The 18030-nt window shown below is 37.8% G+C and overlaps 2 protein-coding genes across 2 annotated transcripts; one reads left to right on the plus strand and one right to left on the minus strand.

Annotated features, from left to right (window-relative positions):
• Window positions 1–1212: 1212 nt before the first annotated feature.
• On the minus strand, window positions 1213–17804 carry ppih (peptidylprolyl isomerase H (cyclophilin H)). The gene is made up of 9 exons (XM_014983247.2): window positions 17612–17804; window positions 5122–5186; window positions 4966–4989; window positions 3917–3961; window positions 3574–3616; window positions 2802–2894; window positions 2591–2678; window positions 2445–2485; window positions 1213–1381 (listed from the first exon to the last, which is right to left on the minus strand). Exons 1-9 carry the CDS (start codon window positions 17675–17677, stop codon window positions 1313–1315), a joined length of 534 nt encoding a protein of 177 aa, XP_014838733.2. The 5' UTR covers window positions 17678–17804; the 3' UTR covers window positions 1213–1312.
• On the plus strand, window positions 9018–14325 carry LOC106915565 (putative G protein-coupled receptor 160). The gene is made up of 2 exons (XM_014983237.2): window positions 9018–9121; window positions 12771–14325. The coding sequence occupies exon 2, from the start codon at window positions 12811–12813 to the stop codon at window positions 13906–13908; it is 1098 nt and encodes a 365-aa protein (XP_014838723.2). The 5' UTR covers window positions 9018–9121; window positions 12771–12810; the 3' UTR covers window positions 13909–14325.
• Window positions 17805–18030: the final 226 nt, after the last annotated feature.

The following is an 18030-nucleotide window of genomic DNA, read 5'->3' on the forward strand; positions in this document are numbered from 1 at the left end:
TCTTTCTAAAGAATTGTAGACACTTTGCAAATTAAAGAGCTAACTAATGTGTGCTACTTTGTGTGTGGCTTCCACATAAGGTACATTGAAGTGCTTGTAACATGACAAAATGTGTAAAAGTTCAAAGGGTTGCGAATACTCTTGCATGACACCGTAGCCACATTCATTCATTCATTAACAGACAGGTGTTGCTCAAGATATTCAATCTATAAATTTAGTCTGCAGAACATATTCAGCCTAAACTGCCGCTTCTAACGTGTGTTGTGCTTTCTTAAATCTGTGGTAGTGAAGTCTTTGACACCAATAAAGTTCCTAACAGAGAAATGGAGTATCTATCATAAGAGAAAGACAACGCAAAAGCTGACATAAGCCGGTGTTGGTAGAACGCCACATGACTTAATTTTTTTCACTCAAAACAGTCAGTATAATTGATAAAAGTCAGCCATCTTGTGTGAGTTGAGAAAACTTCCCTTTTCTCTAGCAAGAGTGAACAGCCAATAGTACCCGCTTATCCTCCCGCCCCTTCACAAACATTGTCATGGTAATTAAAGCTCCACTGGCACCATTTACAAGCAAAGGCCGACGTGTGAAGCTCTGCTGCTAACTGCAGAGCTCTGTTCTCCCACACACAAAAATGAGCCTCAGAAAGCCTCCCCATGGAGAAAACCTCCTTTCAAAAAAGAAGAAAAAAAAAAAAAGAAGAAGAAAACCCTCTTCCTGCCTCCATAAGAAGAGAGTCTCCATCTGAAAGGATCCTTTTGTGCCAAGAGAATGATGTTCAAGGGGAGTATGGGGGAGGGGGGCTCGGAGCTTGGATTTGGCTGGGATAGAAGGGGTAGCCATAAGTTCAACAGAGGATTGCTTGGCACTGGAGAGTGTGCTCTAATTTGCTCCATGGATAAGACTGACATTAATCTCTGCATCTCCTCACAATACAACTTTACACCTCTGTGCGTTTCCATGCAGCTACATATCGCCCAAACACCGAGATCAAGTTCATAATCCACCCGGGGAAGTTTTTATATTCCGATGAATTGGAGACGTGAAAGAAAAACCTGAGTCTTAGCCCCACCTGTTTTGCATGAGCTTTATTTTAATATTGTCTAAAGCTACTTATGAGCATTACATACTTCAAATGGAAACTATGCTGGTTTAAGTGTTATTTGGTCTAAAGATGTGGAAAAAGAAAGAAAATAAACCAGACAGAACATCTAAATTAGAAAAGTACAATTTATTGCATTTTTTTGTGTAAAAAAAAAAAAAGAAAAGAAAAGCACATTGGGTCTCATGAAATGTATTTTAAAATGAAACATCACATTTCTCCACACTGAGCGATGAGGATGGGCAGTTTTGGTTTGTTGTTGGGTCCAGTGGGGACGTTCTGTTTGAGGGGAAAATAATAAACTCAGAATTAAAACTAAATCCACAAAGCAACAAACAGCGTCAACAATCGGCGAAGAGTTTGTGCCTCAGAATCAACGAAAATTCGTCCGGGACAGGAGGAACGTTTTTGAACGTTTCATTGAATCCAACGCCTCATTTCTACGGTTCGCTATTTTACGGTCGGCATATCCACATCTGTCTCTAAATAGTCAGAATAAAGTATATATTCTCCCCTAAAACAGCTTCTGATCTAGAATCATTCAAAGTCACAAATAAAAAAAAATTAAAAAACATCACTAAAATGGAAGTAAAAGAAAATTACCATGAAAGTCATGAAAATGATTTCTAATCCACCCAAGACGAATTTCAAGAGTTCGAAGGCAGATAGTTTCCCTGTGGCATGTTTGTTGTTTATAAATTCAAAAATATTTTCACATTTATCAGATCTCAAGTTGACCGATTAAATAATTCTTTGGCGTCTCGTTATAACTGAGAATGCATGATATCATCTTTTCATTTTATGTCAACCTAAATTCACGGGTTCGGTGAAATTAATACATTTTTATTACTTGAACGTTATATTTGAATGACTGAATGACCTGGCAACTCCTCCGATTATGTGAAGAAAACACGAAACTGAAATCGTTCCAGCAGATCTGCTGTAGGTGGTTCTGCTCGGGTAAAATATCGTCTTTCACCTCTCTTTGTCAGAGGAACACTAGTGAGGAAATTTATTGTAAGCGTAATATGCTTCAGAAACAACAGCTGTGTACTCGGGTCTAATTTTGTTAGGTATTTTTGTGTGTATTTTTAAATTGCTCAATGATTCTATTGTGATATATCTTAAAAGTAAAATTATTAATTTTAGCCCTCTTTTCCTGTGATAAAATGACGTAGTGCAGTGTTTTTGATCATGCAAATCCATTGGTATGCGCACTGATACACAAAACAGCCCTTATTGGCCAGAAACCTTGCATATTTACCTATGAAATCCAGTGTTTCATTTAAAAGGATGAAAGACAAGAGGCACAAAAATGAGTAAGTATTTTGTGAAGTTTTACCTCAATTTTCCTCATGATCAGAAGACCATCCACCACTTTTCCTAAAACAATCAAGAATCTGGTGTAAGCCTGACTGGAATTATGTTTGTGTAAAAAAAATGATGAGTGCACCAGTCTAAATAAGTACATTTTGTAAACTGACTCACCAAAAACAACGTGCTTCCCATCTAACCAGTCACATTTAGTGCAGGTAATGAAAAACTGGCAACCATTTGTCCCCGGTCCGCTGTTTGCCTGAATTAGAAATAATTTGAACAGAAACATTTGGTAGCATTACCTCGCTTAAATGCATCAAATTAGCTTTACTTTCTGCAGAGGATGGAATAATAGTTTAATAGCATTCACCAAAACACATACCATGGATAGAAGTCCAGGAGCAGAATGCTTCATTTTGAAGTTTTCGTCTGCAAATGGACCCCGGTAGATGCTGCAGATACCAGTACCATCCCCCTTTAGCAAAAGACAAACAGGAACTATTTTAGAAGTCCGTCTAGATAAGAAGTGTAATTTACTTCATGACCACAAGAGGGAGACAAAATGGCTTTATCCAGAGCAAAGCGAACTGTCCTCTTTCTGTCCTAAGAGCAATCTTTATTAATGAAGTTATAACAGATATTGAGTCTAAATGAGAGCATTTCTGGAGTAAAATGTTATATTTTAGCAAATGTTCTAATAGAGAGAATACAAAATGGGAGTAGTTCTTCTTGATATTTTGATTCTGTAATACAAAAAAAAAAGAATTGTAAACTGGTTGAATTTTCTCAACCTTGCAAAAAGTGATGTTACCGATGAATTTCAACTTTTATATTTTTCGATTGAGTAAGTTAAGCTTAGTACACATAGGCTAAAAAGGAGTCAACAGAAACTCAGTGAACGTACATGACAACAGTTTTTCCAGCGGAGTATACACACAAAGTTGGGGTATTACTAAAGGAAATCCCATCTCGACATGGTCAAGGTAATAATAGGTTTCATACTGAACATCAGTACTCTAGTAATGAGCACAGTGGAAAAGAAAACAACAAAAAAGATTAAAAAAACCCGAGCTTACTTACGCCTTAATTAAAACCTTCCACACAAAATGCCAGGATTTTGAACCAGAAAATAGAAAGTGTGTGCACATACTTACATTTACAAAGTCTCCACCTTGAATCATGAAGTCTTTGATCACCCTGGAGATAAACAGAGAAAAATGTGTACCAAAAAGGTGAACTAGGTTGAGCTGTATGATTCAAAGAGCCTTCAGTCAGAAAAGCAATGACTATGATTGTAGATCTGGGGTGAATGTGAAATATAAACCAAAAAAAAAAATAATTTAATACTCTTTGGACTCAAACTTCACTTTGTAAGACAGCTTAGACCCCCAATGGATACATAAAAAAAGCACAAGAACCATTTTGAACACAATAAGACATGGGTGCATAAGCCTGTGGTGTGGTCTCTTTCTTCTGTTTCAGTAAAGTTTAACATACCTGTGGAAAGTGCAGCCTTTGAAACCAATTGGAACGCCATCCTTCCTGCAGCACAAAAGATGGAGGAAGAAATGTAGTTTTAAAAAATTCATCCAGGGTGGTCCAAAATATGGTTTCAGTGCCATTTGTGGCTGTTTGAATAATTTTGTGTGACTCCGCAAATCTGGCCCTCCAGCAAATGGAGCCGATGCAGATGAACACCTTTTGTAATGTTTTAGGATTTTTTTAATGACGAGCTATTATCTCCTTAAATGGAAAACATGAGCTACGACACAAAGTTGTTTTTAGAATTAGCCGTGCTTTTTTAAATGCTTTTTCTTTCATTTTAAAAATCATATTACCGTACCTAAAACATCCAGCAACTTTTTAGTCAAAAACAAACTCAGGTACACTGAATTATTTTGCAGCTGATATTATTTGTTCCACTGTGGTCTGTTTATGTTGAGCAGGTAGAACTGAATGTTTTGATGGAAATGAAGGTACTTGATTGTGTCACAGGATCGCTATCTTGAAACAGATACTCCTTACTTCACACTTACACACCTTAACACTGCGGATCTTTTTGTTAGGAGTTTTTGTATTGTGTTTAGGAACATTCTTGTGATGTACAACGTTGGGGAAAAAATGGGCAAATTAAAGCAGTTAAATTAAACTTCAATAACCTCAAGACAACTTTTGAACATAATCAGATTATTAAATAAGCACCGTCTGATGAAGCACTGTTTGTTGAACAGGATTCATTTGGTGAGAGGTTCTTCATTTCTGTATTGCCTTTTGCATTACATGAAGCCAAGTGCTAAATTAACTACAAATGTACTTATACTTTTATTATAACCTAAAGATATTTACTGGTTAACCAACTGTTTTTTGAGGATGATGAAAGAAGAAAGTAGAAAATGCTTTGTCCCCGGCATCAAAACTAAACGTGTTGAGTTGCTAAATGCTTCAGGGAGTGGAAAACTTTCCATATCATTTACCTTTAGAGTTGTCAATGGGTGTGTGCAGAACCACATGAATGTGGTGTAGTGTTGTGCGTGAAGCTGCCTTACCTGAACTCTCCAGTGCAGAACTGCCTGTGAGGAAGGGATGAAAACATGAGCAACAGGTTTAAAAACCACTGCCTGAGTTTTGTTCACATGTGCTGTATACACCCAAATCACAAGCTATGAATTAAAGGGATGCTGTGATGCCAGCTTGTTCCTTACCGAAAGTTCTCAGCAGTCTTTGGAACCACATCAGCAAACAGCTCTATCTTCATCCGGCCGACATCCTGCCGCAAAGTTGAGATAATGTTGAGTGAAAGGATGAGACAGCAAATAAAGCCGTGACATTGAGTTTCAGTGGATCTCAAAAGTGCAGATATGCCCCCTTGTACAGGTCAACTGAAACTGTCGAAAACGCAGGTATAACCCAGCCTGGGTGCAAATGGGCAGCCATTAAACTCTGCAAGTCTTGATTAAAGCAGCTTTTGATTTAATTTCAGTTTTTATCTTTTTCTTGGTACACTCCCAACATCTATTATAGTTAATCTGATTAAGTTCAGTTACCGAGCAGGTTTTTCCAAATATTTACAGCCTTTTTCTAAAGTCACGGTTTTAGAGTACTTACAACAGATCAAAGTAATCTCAGTACACAATGTTATCAGTAGGAAAAAAGGAGCAGAAAATATCCCTTCACCTTGGTACAATGAACACGGGTATCAACAATTAGATACAATATTGCACAACAGGAACATTATGAATGCTTCTCTAAAACTGATAAAAACCAACAGAGAAAAACATCTGAGAGAGGTGCAATAAGCGGTGTAGGGGTAGAGAACAACCCGCATATGGAGGCCATAGTCCTAGATAGAAACTAGACACTAAACAGGAAAACCACCATCACTGGCCAACTAGCCCACACACTCACAGCAGGCTCTGATGCAGGAGAGGAGCTGTAGTGAGAAGAGAGCAGGGGGTTTGCTGCCATTAAATGGTTTGATCAGCTCAGCTGCCACTGTCGTGTTCTTCATTTTATGTGGCTGGCATTCAGTTTATAGAGCATCATCGCCACTGCCTGGGTTAAAGGACCAGTAATACTGTTTGTTAGAGCGAAAGGAAACTAACGTCACGCTGGTATCGGGCTCTGTAGTATCGGAGAATTTTTATGAATACAAATACACGCACATGGTATCAGATACCTAATGTTGGTATCAGAGCTAGCGTCCTGATGATGTCATAGATCTTTGGCTCGCAGAAAAATTTAGTTCTTTTCCCGTACCACTAGGTGGCACCGGGAGGGAAACGCACACGATACCTTGACCTCGTTGTTCAGGTAGAAGACCGTGTCTTTGGAGAAACCCTGGATCCAAAGTTAATTATTTGGCTGCTTGCGTATCCAGTAAATAAATGGAATAGTACATAACTCTGAACTTGGCTTGTTTCACCTATTGAAAGAAAGGATCAGAAAGAGTTGCAGATTACCAAGAAGTCTCTGATAATGTTGACGAAGGGATTGCTCCTCCACTGGCCTGAGAAGACAACACAGGAGTTGCTGCTCCCGGCGAACGCTCACCTCGACTGCAAGACTGAGAGCGAGCGTTTGCTTTTTTCTTTGTATGCACGTGCTGGACTTGTTACACACATATACAACGCCAATGGGTCACTCCTATATGTATTGTTTTACAATAGCACACCTCAACAGTCAGGAAATCCTTACCAATAACTGACAAGGACAGAGCCATCTGGCTAATAATCCGGTTGTGCCCTGACCTATTAATCATTACTCCGAATTACTAACTCAGTTAACAATTGAGGTATTAATAATAGTTATTAATACCTACAGTAAATTTATTATGGCACAACAAACCTCCTTCTCTCAGTAAGAGCATTGAGGAAGAGTTGTGGCTGGGTCGTTCAGCATGACAATGGCCTGAACCCCACAGGCAGGGGAACCAAGGAGTGGCTTTCTAAGAAGCACTTTGAGCTCCTGGAACAGCCGAGCCCGTCTTCAGGCCTGAACCCAAAAGAACATCTTTGGAGGGAGCTGAAACTGCTGCTAGCCAGAGCAACGAAACCGCAAAGATCTGGAGAAGGTCTGTCTGATGGAGTGAACCAAAATCCCTGCTGCAGTGTGTGCAAACCTGGTCAAGGTCAACAAGAAACATCTGTAATTTTAAACGAAGGTTTCAGCATCAAATATAACGCAATATTTTTCTGCCCTGCCAAGTACTTATTACAGTAAATTGAAAATTAACTGTTCAAAAATCAAACAGTGTGATTTTCTGGGTATCTTACATTTGAGGTGAGCCTTCAATGAAAATTAGGGACCCCTCCATTCAAAAATTATTATATCCCCCCCACTGTGACTGAACATGAGTTTGAAACATGACTGTAATATCCCATTTTCTCTGCTAGTTAGGACTTAGAAGTGGCCAAACAGAAGCATCTTCATGTAAAGAAAATATCCAAGTCTGGTTAAATCTTTCAAAGCCTTGTTTAAATGTATCATAGTCTAAAATTAAACTTTTCTCCACAATTCCAAAAAGTACGTTGAACACAGAAACTACACTATAAATTACCAATAGAGACCTGTACCCATAGTGCAGTACGGTTGTGGTGTCATGACCTGGGATTACTTTTTTTTCCAGATTGAAGTCGGTTTCTTGTGGAGGTACAAACAATCACTAACGTCTGGTTAGAGCCAAAACTTTCAGATGTCTGTTAGAAAGCTACAGATAAGAAAGGACTTCATTTCTGAGCTTCATAGTGATTCATAGTCTAGAATTAAACCCAACAAACTGGATTCACCTGAAAAAAAAAAAAGCTGTGGACAAGAAACGTCTTGAAATTGTGATAAATTTGTAAAGCTTCTTCAAAGAAGAGGGGGCAAATATTACTCTCTGAAGAAGTGAGAGATGGAACTACTTCTTCCGATTCAAATGCTGAATTTCAATCAGAAATTCAACAAAATACTTTGGTGTGCACACTAAAACAACCAGCTTATTGGAAAATGTTTAATTTTGACCTTCTACCAGATTTGTTTGTCTTACACGAAGCGTTAAAGTATAAGAACTAGTTACATATACCGGCCGCCGCAATTAAAATAACACGTAGGAGAACTGATCAGTTCCGATATAATTTACAAGTCATAACCAATAACATAATAAAGAACACGTTAGGCTTGACATTAAGCTTTAAAACATAAACGAATATAATTGTTTTGCTTTACATGTACATGTGTGTACAATAAAAGCAAATCTATGAGTCAGCTTAGTTTTCTCTTCCCCAGGAAACTGGACAATGCAAAACAGCCATGGACGTCCAATACAATGTGTGTGTCTGTGTGTATAAATGAATTCACACAGACGTACAAGCACACAAAAAGAGATTTGTCCTGACGACATCAGTGACAACCCCCTCTCCCCTAAATGCAAATAACTCAAAGTAAGACAAAAAAGCTATTGGATTTCCTACCCCTGCTGTTTAGACTGTACAAAGCACTCAAAGACTCAAAGGCAAACACATAAAGCAGATAAGGATGTCGAGACGGAACAAATGTCAAACACTGCGCTCCTGACCCGAGGGAGGATTTTCCTGACCGTGGTCCGACGTCTGCAGAAGGTAGGACTTATTCACCTTACATTACACTGTTTTTCGCTTTACAGAAAGCAGATCTTTTGACGAGCATAAGAATTTCAAGCTGTTCTGTCTCTTCCTAGAAGTAGGATAAAAAGAAAAGGATGAATTTGAGAAGAGGCAGCAGGTGTGCTGTACAGAAGGGAGAACAAGAGTTTCACCTGTCATGCTGCAGAACTCAAACTCCAGGAATCCTGCCACAGTTTCGTCCCTAATTAACAATACTCAAAGCAAAACAGGAACATCCCAACAAAGAACAAACAAGACACAGAGTAAAAACAACTTGAGCCAAAACTGTTGGGACACAATATTTCAGAGAAGCAACTGCAGGTTTCCAATATTCAAAACCTGTCTCCTTTTCTAGGAATTATGTAATAGAGGATCTACCTAAAGCAAACTTAAATGGCAGGCTTCCTTGAAAACCTGAAAGGTGTGTCGCCCTGGATCATTTGCAGCAAAAATGAAAAGGTGGAGCCACAGAAGGAGCAGCTTAAAAGGGAGTTACTCAACTCAACAATATTCACAGAGGAACAACATCAACAGCATCCTGCTGGACTGACTTACTGAAAAAATAACGCCAGGCAGAGAGGTACTCACCATTTAACTTTATTATAACATTTATTGTCTTTCATAAAGCGTATTGACTATTTGCTCTACAAGAGGCAAAGGCTAAAATGTAATGTTTGTACAAGACAGGTATTGTGATACTGGTGTTAAAGAATTGAAAGATTGTATCCACACAGCTGCAACAGGGAAAAGTATAAATGCTTCAAATGTAGACCTGATGGCAAGGGACACTGAAGGGCATTTTACATGCATAAAACAAAAGAAAAGTCTGCTTCATTTAAAAAACGTCTCAGCCAGTTTCCAGTACGACAGGTTTAAATAAAAGATAAATAAAATAAATAAAAAAAACAGGAAAATCTTTTAACAGCTTGAAATCAGCCAGGATGTTTATTCACATAGCAAATATTTTCTAACAGAGGAAATGTAGGATTTCTGCAACTCACAGCAAGTTGAATCTAATAATGTTTTAAAACCTTCCCAGATAATCATGGTATGACTTTATAGCCTAAAGCAGAGGTCTGCAACCTTTACAATCCAAAATTAAATAAATATAATTAGAGCTGCAAGTGCTACATGATCATTTACAGAAGAAAACTTTTACTTTTTGACAACTGTGAAGCCATTTGATCAAATACTGTTAATTAGTTTACAGTAGGTCTATTGTAAACAAATATTTTAGCAATCGAGTAATCTATCAATTATTCTTAGTATTAGTTGGGTAATCGGATAAAAAAAAGATCAAATAAAACATTGGTAAATCTAACATAACAGCAATATTACTACTGGATATCAATATCAGTCCAATTTTTCCATATTTAAGCTTCCCTAACAATTACTTTTCTGTAGTTTAGAAAATTAACTTGTAACAATAATAGCTCACTTTAAGTTAACCTGAAGAAATGCTATACAAAAATCTGAAATTATATTCAATGTAATAATAAAGAGGCAGCTTCACAAATAGCCTGCCTATTTGTGAGGAGGTTATTATAAAAAAAAAAGTCTATTCTCCAACTTTTGGTTTATGTATTCATCTTCTGTCAGTTTAATAGATGAACTCTCACATTGCCCAGCCATTTATAGCGTTTGTGTTCAAGTTAGCGGCGGTTTTGACACGGTCTGCATTCGTCATACACAGAAACGCATCTCCCAGGTATGTAACGTCACGATGCTCTTCGCCACCCATTTGTTGCGTCCGGGATGATATGAAATTTATTTTCCGGTATTTTCAGTAAAGCTACGCATCTAAGGCAAAGCCGCCCGCAGTGTTCAGTCTATCCGCTCACATGTATAAATAATCCCGCCGTTCGCTCTGAACCAGCAGCTCCGGGAGGAGAAAAGCTGCCGTACTCCAAGCATCGCTACCGTCATTTTTAGTATATGTATTGGTCCCCCGAAAAACGACAAAACCCCGGACATTATCAGGAATCAGTAAAATCCTCCCAGGCCGAACTTGAAAACTGGACGTTGTGCTGCTAACAGTTAGCTTTCGTCAACAACATAGGCGGAAGTGAGAGCGCGGCGGAACGCAAGACCCGCCCGGAACACGGTGCGCTAAATAATAAAACATAATTTAACGAGGCTTCGAGGCAGGTAAATTTTCCTCGAGGAATTTCAATAATCGAGGTATTCGAATCACTCGAGTCACATCAATAAGCTGGTAGTTGAGTTCATAGTTAGCTAAGTTTATGACTAATTTCATGCTAACCATAGCTAAAATTTGGAAGCTATACAGTTTGATCAGAGTGTGACACACGTATTACGAGCGGTCTTTGTCATTGTATTTGCACAGACATGATTGAGTGAGCACTGTTAGCAGCAAACTCTCTTCATTATCAAACTTAATTTTTCTCTGGTAACTTTTTTCTAACTGCCAAGAATTTACGCAGTTAGAAAAAAGTAAGCAGCTCATGAACACTGAACGAATTTTACATGCATTATACCTTGGGAAATATTTGTCTAAGTGTTTGTTTGGAAGACACATAGACATGTGTTTTTGGTTGGTAAAATGTAGAGCAGTATATATAATTTTTGAGTGTAGCATTAAGATATGTGTTTCAGGTAATGAATTTTCCTTTCTGCTATGTCTCAATTACAAAAATGTTTAGAGTGTGGCATTATAAAGAGTGTATTAGCTAGTAATCTATTTTTCTGGTTGTTATATTTCAGTTACAGAAACAAGAAGGCACAACAGGGCAATTTGTTGTTACAAATTGATGGAGGGATTAACTGAGTAATTTTAGAAAAGTAACCATTGACAGCAACAATCATAATGGTTCCAATAACGTTTCATAGCAAACAATATCAAATAGACATTTTGTTGAAGGTGTTGGTGAAGATGTGCTTTTTAATTCCCTAAGCAATTGATTACAAAACACACCGGCAGTCTCTTTTCTTCAATGAACTGTGATTACAGAATGACGAGCAATAAATTCCTTCAGATAGGGCTGCCTGCCAACCTCCGTGACATACGCATAACTCTCAAAACAAAACAAAAAAATGTCAGTGAAAAAAGCAATGGAGATACAATCTTAAGAGGCAACTAAATAAAATTTAATATCTATACTGGTGGAAGATTTAGGCATACCAAAATCATTTTACGGCCTAAATTTGAAATGATTAAAACCGTTTTTTTTAGGCTTTTGCTCTAAGTGTATGCAAGCAAAAAGTTAAAAGTCAGAGGCCAATCTCAGAGAGCAAGTTGGTTTTACACTAATTTCTGGTGTCAGCAGGTCAAGTACACCACAAGACTGTTGCAATAGTTAATCATGGACCATAACCTGTCTTAAACGGTGGTGGTGAGGAACGCCCAACAAGCAGCAATCCAAGGACCACAGACTACAAATGACTAATTTATCTGATAATTAGGGCCAAAAGAGACCTCTTATATTTGAAAGGTGAAAAGTCAAAAATCAGTTTAGATGCCTGTTGATCAGAATCAAGATTTCCTCTGGACAGCTGCAACACTTTCTATAAATTACTGAAAAAGTATTTAATATATAATAAGGCATCAGATGAATCATCCTGTAAATCCTGATTACTGATTATCAAATTGGAAAGGATACTGCTTAAAAATTAATCTTAAAAGTAAAATAAGGAAAATTCTTGGGCTTAGCAAAAAATATACTATACGCTCTATTTATAGGCTCTCTAGCTATAAATAGCTTGTAGAGAATAATGCTGTTGTGTTTAACACAAAGTGCTTTAGAGAGATTAAAATCAGAAAGACATTTAACCACAAGAGAAATGGAAAGAAATTATCAGAAGTGTACAATCATACAGACAGAAAAACTAGTCATTTAGAATCATGAGGAATTAAAAGCGAAAGATACCAATCAATAAGAGAGAATGAGGAATTCAATTACTGCATTAAAGAAAATTCACACTGAAGGTATCAAAATGATTGCCTGTTTTTGAGAATAAAACAAATCAAATAAAAAGTTCACGCAGAGAATCTGTAGAAATACTGAGAATAAAAACAGTGGATCGGTAATAAAAAGACAGATCTTTGCATATCTACTGTTTATAAATAATCAGTTTTTGTTGCTTATGATCTCCGTTAGACTGTCCTTTCTGACTACGACATAGAATAAAGTACCTCCAACTCAACAGTATTTTAAGAAGTTTTAAATTCATGAGAAATGCGTCTAAGGATTCTGTTTTGTCCTCTGCAGATTTTTCTTGGAGCACCTTTACTCCAAACTCTTCACATAAATGCTTCCAGAGTCTTCCTCATCTTTGGACGACAGTCTAACTGCGAAAATGTTTGCCATCATCGAGCAGTGGGACGAGGCGTCCAACCAATATACAGACGTCACCAAGAAGTACTTTTTGATTTTGCTCGTCAAGTTTGGACTGGAAACGGCCGTGTTTTACTCATGCAGCCCGAAAAAGTACATGTACTTTTTAAGCGTCTGCAGCCTGTCCGTCTTGCTGGCTGATTTTCTTCTTACAGTGTTAATGGGAGCCGCCTGGTTTCTCGGCCCAGAGAAGTCGTTGGCGTCAACATGCTTCCTGTTGGCTACGGCCTCAACAACATACGGAGCTCTGCCACTCCCTATGTTGATCCTGGGCTTTGTTGACTACTGTTTAGATGACGTCTTCATGTGCAATGTCTCAGTGTCATGGAAAACATTTAGAAATGTTATCTTGACCCTGGTGGTTTGGGCGGTTGCTTTTCATAACTCAATTCTCTCCGATTACGTCGGACTGGTGGAACTGGATTCTTCGGGGGAGATAAACGTGCTTCTCTGTAAAGTGACAGAGTCAACAGTGATCACAGCCTTTGCTTTCGGACTTTTCATGGCGTGCCTACTGACGTTGGTGCCATTTTGGTCCAGAATTCCCCAGTGGGTGAGAGAAGTGGACAGGATGCTTGAAGCTCGGGAGCAGCAGCAGAACACGAGGAGCGATCTGCTCCTCACTTCAACCTGGAATCCCAACCCAGAATCAAAAACCAGACTGGAGGAGAACAGCCTGACGAGGCCTCCTCTGTGGTTCAGCATAACACTTGGCTTTATATTGTTCTGGATGCCGTATCTTGTGATGTCTGTCTCTTGCCTGATCTGCGGAGTTGGAGTACCTGCACACCTCGGAGTAAACCTTCTGTGGTTGGAGTGCTCCAACAGCCTCCTGGTGGGTTTGGTGTTCTGGGCAAAGAGCCACACAAAGGGGCCTTACAGCACTCTACCAGAGAACGTGTGCTTGTGGCAGGTTTACTGGCACTTGAGCAAAGACATACGACGATCTCTGCCGCCTACTGCTGTGTTTAATCCATCATGTGAAAAGAAGAGCAGCTCATTACATGTGTAGAAAATTTTTTTTAAAAATCGCCCAAAGACACAGCAATGCAGACTAAATGAAAGTCCTGATGATCAGTGATCTGAATCTGTGGTCGTTGCTTCATCCTGCTCGTGGCTGAATGTTACTAAAGCCAGACTCGGAAACGGATCGACACAGATCGTCCTCTCCAGAAGCCAAGAGGTGATTAACCGTGGCTTTAAATGAACTGTTAACTTTTGACAGTGTGCCTACTGATGCTGGTGCCATTTTGGTCCAGGATTCTGAAGTTGATCTTCGCAGCAAAATGTTGCAACTGTTCACTGTACATGGTGGGAAATTTGCAAAGACTACAAAATGTAGCAGATCACTTTATCTTCTTCTATTTTAACTTTGTGGACTCCACTGATGCATGTTTATCAAAAAATACAAATAAAATATTCAGAAATATTGCCTCTTTCAGTTATATTTACCATAGCATTCTATTTATAGTTTAAAAGGAGATCTCAGAAGTGTACACTACACTCACCTGTTAACAGATTAGGTTTTGTGATGCAAAACATGAGCATGAGGATTTTAGAATTTTTTGGGTAACACTTTATTTGAAGGGGGTTGAATAAGACTGTCATGACACTTTTATAAACATGACATAACACCTGTCATGAACATCAATAAGCCTTCATGAATATTTATGACTGTTGTCATAAAACGTCATTCGGTAAATTATGACACTTTTAATACAAAGTTGACATTATTCAAAATGTCTTTGTTATGACAACTTGACATTAACTAAGAAATCATTACTGTTTAAACTTTACCTTTAATAACATAAAGTTACCTAATTTTTAAAGTGCAATCAGTAATACTTTTATAACAAATTTATATCAATAATGATTTCTTGGTTAATGTCAAGTTGTCATAAAGACATTTTGAATAATGTCAACTTTGTATTAAAAGTGTCATAATTTACCGAATGACGCTTTATGACAACAGTCATAAATATTCATGAAGGCTTATTCATGTTCATGACAGTGTCATGTCAGTCTTATTCAACCCCCTTCAAATAAAGTGTTACCATTTTTTGCACCTTTAATGTAAGATGTATCCTGCATAATTCAACTGCAAAACAACTCAAACAGAAAAGATAAAAACTAAAACTAGAAAATTAGGGATCAACAACATATCTGCTTAACAATAGCATCGGACAATATCATTTAGTCATTTGTTTGCTTGCAGGTATTGGTTCAATAAATAATACTGAGTCAATAAGCTATATTTTTTCCATCTTCTTGCAATTTGTCTTTGGAGGGAGAGGCTGGAGGTTGGTCATGTGACAGTGATGCAGCGTTGAATTGTGGGGAGTTTAACTGCAGCAGTGATGATGTCAGCGGCGTGATTGCTTTTTTTCAAGGTGTCAAATGGTTAGTAAAATATATGTAATAACGGTAAACACTGGTTATTGGCCTCAACAGCAATATTGTATCAAATAGCGGCTCGTGTTTTTATGTCGCCACATAAATATATGGAAAAAGTGGCAACAATTTTGGTTGCAAAAATGTGCACAACCTTTTGATTCAACTTCAGCATTCATTTTATGTCATAAAAGGCTGTACGTTCCACATTTTAATTTGGTAATAGCTACTACTTCCTTTATCATGCGCAAGTTCTCAAAATCTCTATTCAAGTGAACCTAATGATTCTCTGTCAGTTTTAGCTCTGAACTTTAGCTCGGCGATTCCAAAGGCGTAAGCTTTCAGTCATGAAGACGTTCTTCTGTACATCTAGATGTAGTATTACTACGATGCTGAAACGTAAATGTCCTTGTTGCCACAAGGACCGGATGATACCGCTCCTTGTTTAGAGCAGTATCATCCCTGCCGCTCTCAACCAGAACAGAGAGCGGTAGGGATGAGGGATGAGTCAGAAAGGCTGCACTTTTCTGGTTGATCAGGTTTGACTTACTTTATGTTAGGTGTGTACATTATAATTAAAAGGAAAAGTGATTATGCAAAGTCAGAATTTCAGGCTGTGCACACTTATATTCCCAGGCAACATTTTATATTTATATCCATTTCTCTTGATAGATTTGTACTTTTCATTTGACTTATACTAGACAAATTCCACATTAAATGTATTTTTAAAATACCAAGGGTTTTAATGGGGGAGAGTGTCCATTTTGGCAGACACTATATTTTGGACCAAACATTACTGACAAAATAAATAAAAATTAATAAGGGAAAAAAACAGTGCTTTATGAGATTTAGATACAGTTTGAAAATGGTCTACAATAAACTTTGACAGATCCTCCAATATCTTTTTATTTTAGTCTGTGTTGCTTTTATCGTTCAGCGCCCATTCAGTTATTAACTCCACACTGTATTGTGACAAAACACTGTGCACAATGTAAAGGTCCGAGGTAACAACAAGAAAAGAGGTTCGGACTTTTCACCCGACTCATCAATCGTCCAGGTAAGTTTGGGCGCAAGTTGTGTTGTTGTGTCCTTCTGATTCTAAAAGTGTCACCAAAAGGTTAAAATATCTTTTGTGACACACTACGGCTGTACATTGTATCGTAAGTGTCAAAGTAACTTGAAAGCCAAAAGTTAGCCAAGCAAAATACTTCAACTCTAAATAGGAATTTGCAAAATTCCTTGATACCATAAATTCATTATCAAATCAATTTAAAAGGGTTTTTATGATATTCCACTATATTTTAATGTGTAGTCTAACTTTTCATATATATGTTTAGAGCACAGCAATGTTAGTGCCAGACTTTATAGAAAATTGTTTCTTAAAATAGCTGACTTTAAAATAAATGAAAATGGATAGAATTTAGTTTTGTGCAACTGTCAAAATCACAAAGCGACTATTTTATAGTTGAACTGATAAGGCTGTTCATGGCAAATACCATTGTTTTTTAAAGTGGTGTAGCCATTACTATTGAACAAAACTGTGCTGCAGGTTCTTGGACAGAGGTAGTCATTTTGAATCTCTCAAAACAGAAACTAAGGAATTACAAGATGAACTTCATTTATGAATTAAACAATATCTCCCAAGCAACAAAAGTGGATCAAGGTGCAAGTGGTAAGTTGGTGCATAATACTAACAAAACTGTGGGAGGTTTCCATTTAGATGCATGTATTGAACAAGGAAAAACAAAACTAAATGTTTCATCATTTAACCTGCCCATCACCAATAAGAGAGAATTACTGGCCGACTTGATTGGTAAATCTCTAGCTGATAGTTAATAATGTTCGCTCTAGTAGTAACTGATCTTCTCTTACCTGTTTATTTGAATAAACCTTCATGTAGACATTCATTACAATGGGGATTACAATGAGAAAGAACAGGGCAATGAAAGCTATTAGCTAGGGTGCTGTATTGTAACTCATGTATGGCTTTATGTCCAATAACACCGTGGAGACACATTTACCTTTGAGGCAAGTTAGTAACGCCTCCAAATGTTTCGGTTTTTTCCATGTGTAACTATGTAGACACAACTTTGTCTTTGTCTGCTTTACATAGCTACATTTACCTCAGCAAACGAGAAACTGTTAGAGAAAGTATGTCGGGCTCTCGCTAATTGTTGCAAATTACGCAAAGAAACTGAATTAGAGTAAATTGGACGCATTAAACGCAGCTCAAAAAGCAACGTTTTCCTGTGAAAGCCACGGTAAGTTGAGACTGATGACTAGCAGTGACGTCGACTCAACGTTAGCGGGGAACTTAAACTCACCTGTCCTCCTATGGTGATGTCGAAGAAGACAATCGGGTTGTTGGGGTTGGATGGTTGAACAGACATTTTTTGTGCTCTGCCTGCTTTATTAAATTAAAATATATATATATGAAGTTCACACATGAATCATTTGAATGGTCCGAGTATACAGCACATGCGCAAAAGAAACAGACGGCAGCTCACGAGAGACAGTATAAATACTGCGACACAAAAGACAAGCGCGAAAGCGAGCGCTTGCACCAGGGTGCCCTCTGATGGTCACATAGGGTAACAAAAGTAAACTTAAGGCAAATACACTTTGTATTTTTGGGAAATCTAGAAGCACTCTTTCCAAATAAAATTCAAACTCCATAAATTTAAAATTAATTAAATTTCATAATATTCAACAGTATTTACATGAATTGAAAAAGTTGGCTTAT

The sequence above is a fragment of the Poecilia mexicana genome, unplaced genomic scaffold (genome assembly GCF_051168715.1).
Source record: "Poecilia mexicana isolate PSO_F unplaced genomic scaffold, ASM5116871v1 scaffold_7, whole genome shotgun sequence".
Taxonomy (NCBI): domain Eukaryota; kingdom Metazoa; phylum Chordata; class Actinopteri; order Cyprinodontiformes; family Poeciliidae; genus Poecilia; species Poecilia mexicana.